Raw genomic sequence first — 12,051 nt, 5'->3', positions numbered from 1 at the left:
CGCGCGCGCAACGCGTAGTGTGCTCTCTCGAATACTTGGCGGCGACAGGCAAGTGCAACGGCGGCACGTGGTAGCGCTGATGGCTTCCCTGGTCTACTGCCAAAGTCCAAGTCATCGAGAGACCGCAGCAGGAGCGAGGCGCCATTTCCGCAGCTGCTGATCGCAGCGAGACATTCCTCAGTGACAAAGAGTGCAAGTCTTCGGCCATGATTGTTAGCAATGCTGTTGTCCTTACGTCCGGTGGAAACGAAGGTATAGGTTGTAAGCGTTGCAGTACTACCTGGATCCACGCCCAAGACTTATCCAAATGATTTCGTGTTGCTTCCGAGCAGCGGTGCTGATAGTACAGCAGAAGTGGTGGCAATTGCCGTCGAGGAGGTGCCTAATGTGACGTGGACGTCCGTCTGCCAATGAGATGGCAGAGGACTCCCACGTCAATTGCTAATGCACACCTTTCTGTTTACGCTGTACAACGTAATAAAACATTGCATGGTTTATATTCGTTACATGCTATCCTACTGGTCAATATCAAGAATAATCATGATTATGGGACGCATAAACATGGAGTTTCATGCGACCTCATTGGCTAAAAATCCTTGAGATGTGCAAGAATCAAGTTTTCGAGCCGAACTTTTGATTATGGGACGCGAGTCGCATATTTGGATCAAGCTACGTTTTGGATTAGTAGATTCTCATTGGTAGATCAGGATAGAATTAGGATCTGAGATTGATAGACTTTAGGATTGGGCCTGGATACTTGTTTGCGTGTCCAGGTCGCCAAGAACTACTGGTTGTGCGGCGGCAAAGAGCCGACGCCAAACTAACGATTCAATCAATCACTTTTCAACTTTCAATCTTCCTCTCAAGTGTTCGACGGGCACCCGCCACTGCGCCCTCAAGCTTCGGATCTTGGCATCGGTTTGTGTGACATAGTAGCACTTGCCGTGTCAAGCTTTGGTTCAAGTTCAACAAAGGTTTACTCGTGGCCACATCATTGGAAGCGAGTTTTACCTGTGACCATTGGAGCCAGCCACATCGCGGGGAAGCTTTAGGTTGCGAACGTGCAGCTTTTGAGGAGCACACTTCGAAGAAGTGGGTACATTATCACTCCGTGTGACCGGTGAAAATACCACGTAGGGGTTTTGTCTCCGCCTAGATCGGATTGTACCTAACCTTCGCTGTGTGCTGGGCTTTCACTAGAAGCCGGTTTAACATCAGGGCGCCTGCATTGTGTCTGCGAAAGCGGAACTTTGTAGAAGTATAACAGTCCTTGGTTACCCGGTGGTAGTCCCTTGCCTCTTTTTCGGTTTTGGAGTCGGTCTATGGCCCGGTCACAACCAAAGCAGTAAGATGAAGCATCAGAAAGCGAGTGACGTCAAAGTATCATCGACGTCCACTCCTGCTCCTCCACCTGTTACGGCGATTGACACCAGTCTTTTCTTCTCGCCAGCCGAGGCGGAGAGTTTCGCTAAACTTCAAGTGGATCTCCTCCGCCAGGTCAAAACGGCTAAGCGGGTTTTGGGCAAGTTTCGCAAAGAGACTTTCTGGATCAAGGACGAGAGCATCGAGGCTCAGGTTGATCACCAACTTAACCTGGCGTTTCTGAACCTTTTGGAATGCCAAGACAACCTCGCTGCGAAGCTTAACAGCCTTATTCGCCAGAAACCGCAGCAACACTAAGTTGTAAAACACGTTTTGAGCTTTTGGTTCCTGTTCCGTTTTATTTCGCCGTATTTTACGGATCACTCACCGAAAAGTCCATCTGTCCCACCCCTAATGACTATGACAAGGTGTAGGGCAGCTGAGAGTGAATCGCCTAACCCGCGGCAACGCCAAGTGTCACGGACAACTCAAACGGAGGCGGCAACGCCGCAGGAAGCTCACCACGAAGTCCCACCCGCCGGAACGGCAACGTTGCACCTGACGCAATGTCAATGCAACAGTTAATGATCTGGTTAACGCAACAACAGCAAATGTATCAGACGCAGATGCAAACGCAATTTCAGATGCAAATGCAGCAAGCCAATAACCGTTTTGAACACTTGCTCGCATCGCAAGGCGAACGACGGAAGAAGGATCCTCCCATGTATGAAAGGAAATTCGGTGAAGATTTGGAACTATGGATCTTTGCCATGGAGGAATATTACGCTAACAAGCGCGGATTGATGAAGGCCGATACGTCCGATTTTGTGACCATGATATCCAGCAGTTTAGGTAAATCTGTGCTAAACTGGTATCGCGCTTTTTCGTCAGATTGTGAAGCGGCAGGAGTTCCCAAAACATGGCAATTGTTTAAGGCGAAGCTACGTGAACGCTTTCGTCCCAAAGACTTTGAATACAATCTACGTGAGCGATTGTTTCAGCTGAAACAACACGGGACCATCTATGAATATGTGTCATCGTTTCAGGATCTGATGTCTCAATCCGAGTTGGAGATTTCGGAGATGGAGAAGCGGTTCTACTTTCAGAACGGACTTCGGCCGGAGACAGCGAAAAAGGTGAAGAAGCTCAGTCAAAGATTCTTGCATGAAGTAATTGAGATTGCAACGAATTTCGAGTTTGCTCACTATGGAGGACTCTCGGCAAAGACCACGGCGAATCACCAGCCTTCTTCGAAAGCGGCATCATCTGTGAAACCAGCGGCTAACAATACAAGCAAGCCGCCGGAGCGAAAGCTGTCACCGAAGAGTGGACCAAAAGAGGATTGGCGAAAGTCAGCCACTTGTCATAATTGTGGACAAGTCGGTCATATCAAGCCGCAATGCAAGTCCACCAAGGAAAGCAATCACTATGTTGGCGGATCATTCTACGCCATTTTGGAAGTGATAGCTTTAGCCTACAATCAGGAGGAGGCAGCGACTGATGTCTCAATATTCGTCGACAATGGAGGCAGCCTCAACGGTGTCACTGAAGATCTAGCTGTACGACTTCAGCTGGACATCAAGGAGCATCCTGACGACATGATGACAGTTCGTCTAGGATACAACCAAACAGTGCAAAGACCAAGACGTACCGTCGAAATGATGTTGCAGATTCCGGATTTCCCGGTGACGTGTGAAACGTTTACGGTCATGCCTGTCCCGGAGGATAAAGATGTGCTTCTCGGAATGAAGTGGCTTCGGGAGGATAGTCCGGACATCGATTGGGAACGTTTACTATTGCGCCCGCGTACATGGACTGAGGAACCCCAGCCTCTTCAATTGGTGGTACCTAACAGACCTCGAACGCGTATGATCGAAGGCCATCGTTTCAAGAACGCAAGCCAGAACCGCGAAATCTTCCATTACTACCGTCGGCATGGTCACAAGGGTGCGTTCGATGAAACGAAACTGATCACACCGAAGCAATTTCTGAAGGAACTCCGCAAAGAGAAGGATATCGAAGCTGAGTTTGTTTTCAATCCACACGACTCAGAACAAGCTGAGCGTTTTAAACAACAAGGATGGGAGGCACTGGTGAACAACCCCGCATATGAAGTCTTGCTCAAGTATCGCGATACTGTGTTTCGCACTGAGCTGCCAAGTACCACACACCCTGTCCACGTAGGGATTGTACACGAAATTCAACTTCAGCCGGGAACACAACCGATTTCGGTGAAACAATGGCGCCAAAGCCCGGAGCAGCGAACGGTGATCCAGGATTGGACGAAAGAGATGGCGCAGGCAGGTATTATTCGACCTAGCACCTCTGCATTAAGCGCTCCGACGTTCTGCGTCAAGAAGCCCGTGGGTTGGCGCATTGTGCACGATTATCGTCAACTCAATAGTGCCACCATTTTGCCAGCGATACCGATGCCGAGAAAGGAGGACACATTTGATGCGATGGGCGGTAGTTACTGGTTCTCCTGCATGGACCTCTTGTGGGGATACTATCAGGTTAAACTTCGTGAAGCTGATATTCCATTTACTGTTTTTTCGACGCCCGATGGGCTGTTTGAGTATCTTGTAACCTCGATGGGTTTGTGCGGTTGTCCGGGCACATTTAACAGGCTGTTACAGCGAGTGTTCAGTGACTTGCGCGATGTGAAGCGCATCTATTTTGACGACATCTACGTTTTTACGCAAGACAAGGACGTGCAGGTGCATGTCGACGCGTTGGACAGAGTGCTTCAACGGTGTCAAGAACAGCAATTGTACGTAAAATTGTCGAAGTGTCAGTTCTGCGTCGAAGAAATCCCCTGTCTCGGTGACTTTGTGGGTCGTCATGGTGTTCGAATGGACCCTGACAAAGTGCGCGTAATCAGCGACTGGCCGATTCCACGTACCAAGAAACAAATGGAAAGTTTCTTAGGTACGACGGTCTACGTCTCGCGTTTTTGCGCCGACTTCGCACAATTTGCAGGCCCACTGCACGAAAGTACTAAGGGTTTACGCCCAAAGGAAACGTTACACAGTTGGAATGCTTCCATGAACTCAAACGCCGTCTCTCCACCCCTCCTGTACTACAACTTCCTGATTTCGACAAACCGTTCGGTATTCGTATGGATGCCTCGAATTTTGCCATAGGGGGAGTCTTGTTTCAAAACGAGGGAGGGTTGGAGCATCCGATTGCATACACAGGATGCAAAATGAAACCAGCGGAACTCAACTACCCTGTTCGTGAGCAGGTGTTACTGGCTATCATGCATGCCCTTCGTGTGTGGAGAGTTTACCTTCTCGATCGCCCATTTACCGTGGAGACAGACCACAAGAGCATCGAGACTATATTGACGCAAAAGACACCCAATCGTCGTGTTGCGCGCTGGTTTAACGAGCTCGCTGAATTCCAACCGCAGTTTAAGTGGATTCCAGGAGAAAGTAACCAAGTGTCGGATGCAATGTCCCGAAACCCACTCTTTGAGCATAAAGCCGCTCAGGTTAGTCTCAGTGAGCTCATCGAAGCTGCTCGAAACCGTGAAATTGTTACTAGTATCCAAACGCCAAGTGCGACTGTGACGCACTCGGCCAAACAACTGTACTCTATCGACCGGAGAGTTCAGGAGTTGTTGCAGAGTATTTCTAGTGGTAAAGAGGTACCACGCTACTCTGTGAAGAATGGATTACTATTTTACCCAACAAGAGATGATGAAAATGCTCGACTGGTAATTCCGGATAATGAAGATCTGAAGAACCGTGTTATTTGTTAAAACCACGATGTGGTCACGGCAGGTCACCCCGGATACTTTAAGACATACTTGGGTGTCCAGAAAAAGTATTACTGGCCCAAGATGTCGAAATACATTCAACGCTATGTCAACACGTGTGAACGTTGTCAGCGAAATAAGGCACGCCAAACGAAGCCGCCCGGATTACTACAGTCTTTAGAGATTCCAGGAGGTAGATGGGTTGATGTGTCGATGGACTTTATGTTTGCACTGCCGAGCACGGAAACCGGAAAAGACGCCATTATGGTTATTGTGGACCGGATGACGAAGCGTGCAAAGTTCATCGCAACCAATACGAATGCGACAGCAGAAGAGACTACTGCGCTATTCATGGTCAATTATGTGAAAGACCATGGCGTGCCGAAATCGATCATTTCAGACAGAGACTCCAAATTTACGTCCAAGTTCTGGCAAGAAGTGATCAAGACTTTGGAGATGACCCACAATCTGTCGTCTGCCATTCGCCAACAGACTGATGGTAAGACCGAACGTACTAATCGGTTTATTGAAGACTATCTTCAGGGTGTTGTGAACCCATTCCAAAATGACTGGGATGATTATTTGTATCTCGCTGAATTCGCGTACAATAGACGCGTTCATTCCTCAATCGGTATGTCACCGTTTGAGGCTGATCTGGGTTATGTGCCCTATATGTAGTGGGTCTAACTTGACTCACTACTTTAGCTTACACGTTGCGCAACGTGTATGAGGAAGCGTAAGTACTTAGTAATTACTTAGGTTAATTATATTTGAATACACAAATATAAGTTAAGTAAGATAGGATTACAAGTGACTTAGATTAGGTAAAATGAGAACTGTATTTGTTTGTAAATTGATCTTCCTCCTAGAACTGCTAAAACTGTTTATCATCTATGAAAGGGGTTGACAGCGGCTGGCTCACGTCTCTAATTGGTAGAAAGATGCTGCTTTCTACCAATAGGATCTTTGAGTATGTGTGGACCACTCATTGTGGTGGTTCACTTCAATGTATCCATTGGTGTGTCTTACACCAAGGTGAGGAAGTATCTAAAACTTTTAACAGATAACCTATCTGTTAAATTCACCAGTGGCTTGTAGCCACTGGTGCGTGTAACCCCGTTACACTATTTGCCAGATGATGTGGCTAGGGACCCGGAATTTGAACAGTTGCACAAATCGGCGCAAGAATTTTTGCTCAAGCAAGATGCAATTTTGAAGATGGCACAAGATGCAATGAGTGAAGCTCAAACTCGTATGAAGTCTTACTACGACAAGAACAGGCTTGCTCAAGACTTCAAACCTGAAGATATGGTACTCCTAGATGGACGAAACTTGGACATTCGTCATAAAGGCTTCGCACAGTCGAAGAAGCTCGCACCGCGGTTTATTGGACCTTATTCGGTTGTGAAACAAATTCATCGTGACTCATACGAGCTGCAGTTATCAAAGGGTCTCAAGTTGCATCCCGTATTTCACACCTCATTGCTCAAGCCGTATCGCAGTGATGAATCACGGAGCCAAAGTGTGAATAAAGTGATTTTGAAGGACGGTACGGAAGATCAACTTGTGCGCGAAGTCATTGGTCATCGTAACAAGAAGAAGAAACGCCAATACCGGATTTGGTGGCTTGGTGAATCACGCGAAGAAGCAACGTGGGAACCAGTAGAGAACCTGAATCAGATTCCAGGTCTCATTGACAAGTACTGGGAAACAAAGAAGAGAAAGCCAGCTTCGAAATAGCGGGGTCTTCTTGGAAGGGAGGTCATGTGACGTGGACGTCCGTCTGCCAATGAGATGGCAGAGGACTCCCACGTCAATTGCTAATGCACACCTTTCTGTTTACGCTGTACAACGTAATAAAACATTGCATGGTTTATATTCGTTACATGCTATCCTACTGGTCAATATCAAGAATATTCATGGTTATGGGACGCATAAACATGGAGTTTCATGCGACCTCATTGGCTAAAAATCCTTGGGATGTGCAAGAATCAAGTTTTCGAGCCGAACTTTTGATTATAGGACGCGAGTCGCATATTTGGATCAAGCTACGTTTTGGATTAGTATATTCTCATTGGTAGATCAGGATAGAATTAGGATCTGAGATTGATAGACTTTAGGATGGGACCTGGATACTTGTTTGCGTGTCCAGGTTGCCAAGAACTACTGGTTGTGCAGCGGCAAATTAACCGTTCAATCAATCACTTTTCAACTTCCAATCTTCCTCTCAAGTGTTCGACGGGCGCCCGCCACTGCGCCCTCAAGCTTCGGATCTTCGCTTCGGTTTGTGTGACACCTAACGTGGATTGCGAGCTCGTAAACGACGTGGCAGTTGCAGAGTGCGAACTGTGGGAGGATAACACGATGGCGGTGGCCGTCAAGCCTTGACGGCCACCGCCATCGTGTTATCCTCCGGCAACCGTTGCCGGGTGGGCTGGCTCTGATCGCGGCCGCCGACTTCTCGCTTGTCGACCTGACGAACACCTCTGTGGAGGGTGCGGTGACTGCGAACCGCTGGCTCCTGCTAGTGAACGGTTCAGCAGCGTGGTGAGCCGCTTCTGGGCTTGGTATGAGGCGTCTGGTGGCGAGTGTACGCCTCTGACTATGGCGTATGTAGGTTATCCAGCATGGCGCCGAGCCCTCGAGGAACAAGAGCAAGCCGAATGGTTGAGTGAATCGTTCTGGCGGATGACGCGGCCCTAGTGCAAGTGCGAAGTCGGAGCGGACTGGAAGCAGCGCGCCGAGCTATGCGGGCGACACGAGCGGTAAACTGCGGAGGCGAAGCTCGTCGAGGACGCCGAGCGCCAGTCGGGGAGGATGTCCCGGGCCGGAACGGTTCCTACCCCATCGGTGTTGGCTCGGACCGTTCCATCCCGGGATGGGTTCAGGCGAGTGCCTGACGATGGAGACGTGGTACCAAGAGCTGCGGGTCCCGGACCTGGACCTGGCGAAGCTGCCGACACTAATCCCACTGCTGAGCGGTAGTCCCACAGTCGTGGAGGTCCCTGGTGTCTAGGTGGGACTTCGCGGACAGGAGTCATTTGTATGTGTTCGTTAGACTATAATAGCCTACGACTCAGAAGTGCGGATGGGGTGTGCCGGAGGATGGGTACCCCCTATACAAGAGGAGCGCAAGGTTGAGAAGGGGTTGCGAGCCAGAAGTAGCGGAGGGCTGCTTTCGCCAGTCAGTCGTGATTTAGCTTTGGACCACACAGGTCACTAAGAAGAAAAAAAAACAGTTTTGCATTTTTTTGCTTAATTGTGGGCTTCGACCCGAGTTTTTAACAACCTACAGGTAGCGTTTACTACTCCCATACAGCGGCGGACGGCCCTAAAACCGGTCCGACAAAGCGACTCGCGACAACAGCTGCGCCAAACGTATGAAGCAACCATTGGGCGCCTTCCATAACCCTCCTAAAACAGTTTTATGCAACCCTAACCTCGGCATTAAAAGTCGCATTAAACGACCTCATTAAACCGAATTGTTTGATCGACTATCTGTTTTAGTAGATTAAACAATTCCCCCTTTTAGTTTTAGTTTTAGTTTGATGCGGTCCTGATGTGGCAACTTCAACCACCCGATTTAACAACTAGTTTGAAATTTGCGATCTTCTGGAGGCGCGAAAATCCTCGCGCTTTCAGCCTGGCGCTCACTTTCGAATTAGCCGAGAAGAAGACATCACGAGGTGTGTCAGTAGCTATTGATTTGTTGTGGACCGAGCTAACTGTTTCTTTTTGATAGCTCAATGATCCTGTCCGCGCCCAACAAGAGAACAAGCAGTGAGGCCGGCCTATCACCTTGCGTCGCTAGCTCCAAGAAGCAGTCGAAATCGCCGCGTGCTGACAAGTCTTTCACGCCCTCCCCATCGCAGTCGGATCCCTCACCGGCAGCCGGAGTCGTTGGAATACATCCGGCCACACGCGTCTCGGCGCCTTCGTGTGCGCAGATGGAGGAGGGGCCTGCTCGGGGTCCGATTCATGCTGGAGACAACGACGGAGAGAGCAGCGAGGACGACAGCTCGTATGCCCCCACGGTTGCGTCGTGGTCGACGCAGTCCGGGTACCCATCCGACTGCACCCGACGTCTATCTGTGGAGACCCATTTATCTGGAGTAACTACGCCGCGTGCTTCCCGTGATGATGAGAGAAGCTCATAGGAAACGCTGACCCAGTCGTTACCTGGCTCACCAGGTTCCTCCAACAGCTCCCAGGCTCAGCCTTCGGGGAAAACCAAAACACTTGTTGTCGACTGGTTGCCCGCGGCTTGGCCGACGTACGTGGACCCAATCCAAAACCATTCAAATGCGGAGAAATGGACGTTCAAGACGATTCCAGAAGCACCACGCTGCAAATGCCCCCAGCGATGCTGCGCGCTAACCTGCAGCAACGCGCTCAACAACCGGTTTTGTACGAAGTCCAATTGTGCGTTCAAGGGTGAGTGTGGCAACGCCCTGCAAGAGAATCCCAATCTACTCCTTATCTGGAATCGGCGACTCGAAGAATATGGAATCACGACGCTGGGCTTCATTCCTCGCGGACAGATCATCGGTCGATATTTTGGATACTTTATGGGGCTGGATGAGGCACCGAGTCGAGGCCAGATGGACAACAGCTATCGAATTCTGCTCGAGACTCCAGCTACTGATGGGAGAAGCGTTGTGTTGGACGCCTTGTGGTGTGGGGGAAAAATGCGCTTCCTCAATCACCACTGCAATCCTAACTGCCGCTTTGAAGAGGTGCAAGTCGGGGGCAATCTCACGATTGTGGCGGTGTCTCGCCGCGATACTCTTCCGGGCGAGGAAGTCACCGTTTCCTACGGCGACCAGCTTTGGTTTATCTGTCGCTGTGGATGGTGGGGCTGCCAGCACCGCCACCTGCAACACCTCTGAGGAGGAGCTCGTGCTCGTTGTTGCGAACGGCCAGCAGTTCAGTGCAAATTACTTGAACTTTGTATTGAGACCAGCGGTGCATATTACTTAGTCTTTGTATGACAGTCGGCCAGATATCGTTCTATACACATTTCAAATGATTTGACTGCGTGCATTCTGGATTTTGCGGCCGAGGCAGAAGATGGGGAGGGTCGGTCGACTCGCATTGTGTGGCCGGTAGATATGGTCTTGCTGCTAACATGATGTGCGTGTGGTTGCGTCGTACCTGCAGAAGGGTAGACAAACAGGCTACAGGAATTACAGTCACCATGAGATTATTACGCTTTGTCTGATTGTGAAGCAGCTCAAGCCGCTCGGTGGAAACGACTGGGAGCGGGTCAAGCGGGTGTACGACTTCAAACGCCCAAAAACCTGGCCTGAACGAGATGCTGACTCGCTCAAGCGCAAGTTTAAGGACCTGGCGGGGACAGCCAAGCCAACGGGCAAAGCCAAAATGCCAGTTCACATCGCGTTGGCAAAAGCCGCGAAGCGAGAGATGGACGAGCATACATCCGTGAACACTATGGATGATGGTCTTGACGACGGTGCTGACGACGCCGAACTCCTGCAGCGTGTGTCCGAGGCCGTTCGTGCCGAGGCTGATCGTACAATGAAGCAGATGGGGAACGCAGGAAGGTCCCAGCGTGGATCGAATGGAGACGATGTGTCCTCAAGCGAGGAGGAAGCTGACGGAGACTCACTGCTGGTAGAGGGCAATTTGCAAGACGGCGATGTTCAACACGGACCTGTGGGTGTCGCTCAAGAACCTGATGACGGACAGATGAAAATACTGCCCTCCGTTTCTGGTATAATCACCCGTCGAGACGGCTCCACCATTGATGCGGCGTTAGCCACCGAGTTGGATCTCTCCGACGAGTCGTCTGCCGGAGAAGACGACAGTGAAGAGAAGTCCGACCAGGTCGTACACGACGAGGCATCTACAGGCGGGGTTTGCGGTGCCTTGACCCCAGGTGCTTCTGCGACCACAGCAGGTCCTCCGGTAGATCTAACGCGAACACCGTCGACGCCGACCAGCGCACCATCCCGAAAACCGACAGGAAGACCCAAGGGATCTATAGTCGGTCACCTCCCGACGGTAACAAGCCCTTCGCGAGAGCCCCTTCGGCGTGATCCATCCAAAGCTGCAGCTGACGCCAGAGAGAAGCAGGCAAACCCGAAGAAGTCGGCCTTGTCCGCTCGCTTAGGCGGCCAGGATCTATGTGTCTTCCGAGACAACATCACCCAGTTCGCAAAGCGATCAGCGAGCGAGGCAACAGCGCTGTCAGCAGAAAACACATACGGCAAGACGAAACGTGTCCGAACTGCTCGTAAGTTGAGCGAGCTCGAAAAAAGCCTAACCAACGTGGAGCAGATGCAGCAATCAGGTCGCAGCGACATAATGGAGATGATGTTGCTGCTTCGGGAGGACTCGGACCGGAAAGAGGCGGCGGAGGAGAAGCGGCGCCGCGAAGAACGACGCGAGCGTTTGGAAGCCGAGAAGGGTGACCGAGACGAACGAGACCGCGTCCGCCGTGAAGAACACGAGACAGCAGAGAGTCGGCGACAGCGAGAGCTCGACGCCGCTAAAGCTGAACGCGAGGAGCGCTACAAGGTGGAAAGTGCCGCCCAAAAGCTGAAGGCGGAGCAATGGCAGCAAGAGCGCGAAGAGAACCGACGTCGCTACGATCAGCGACTCGAGCTCGACCGAGAGGAAGCCAAGAACCGCCACAAAGAGATGATGCTCTTGTTTTCATCCATGCAAAAGAAGTGAAGAGGACTTTGACATCAACTGCGTTGTTTTCGTTTAAAAAAACTAGTTACTGGTTATCGTCAATTCCGTAAAAAATGTTGTTCGTATCTGGCTTATTTCTAGTGATCGCACGCGAAAGTTAGACAGCCTGAACAGGTTGTCGAGACGCAATGCGCGCTTGCTCTTGTCGGGGGGTAGAGGCAGCAGAAGCCTCTTGTAAACTTTCTCAACTGACCCCATTCCCCATTCTG

General features: G+C 50.5%; 1 protein-coding gene across 1 annotated transcript; it reads left to right on the top strand.

The window, feature by feature from the left end:
* Nucleotides 1-10,192: 10,192 nt before the first annotated feature.
* Nucleotides 10,193-11,821, top strand: IUM83_12772 (uncharacterized protein; the record flags this gene model as incomplete). Its single annotated transcript, XM_067937416.1, has 2 exons — nucleotides 10,193-10,201; nucleotides 10,283-11,821. 2 exons carry the CDS (start codon nucleotides 10,193-10,195, stop codon nucleotides 11,819-11,821), a joined length of 1,548 nt encoding a protein of 515 aa, XP_067788068.1.
* Nucleotides 11,822-12,051: the final 230 nt, after the last annotated feature.

The sequence above is a fragment of the Phytophthora cinnamomi genome, assembly GCF_018691715.1.
Source record: "Phytophthora cinnamomi strain GKB4 chromosome Unknown Contig55, whole genome shotgun sequence".
Lineage (NCBI taxonomy): Eukaryota > Oomycota > Peronosporomycetes > Peronosporales > Peronosporaceae > Phytophthora > Phytophthora cinnamomi.
Note: the sequence above shows the minus strand (reverse complement) of the source record. Positions and strands in the feature narration are given on the sequence as shown.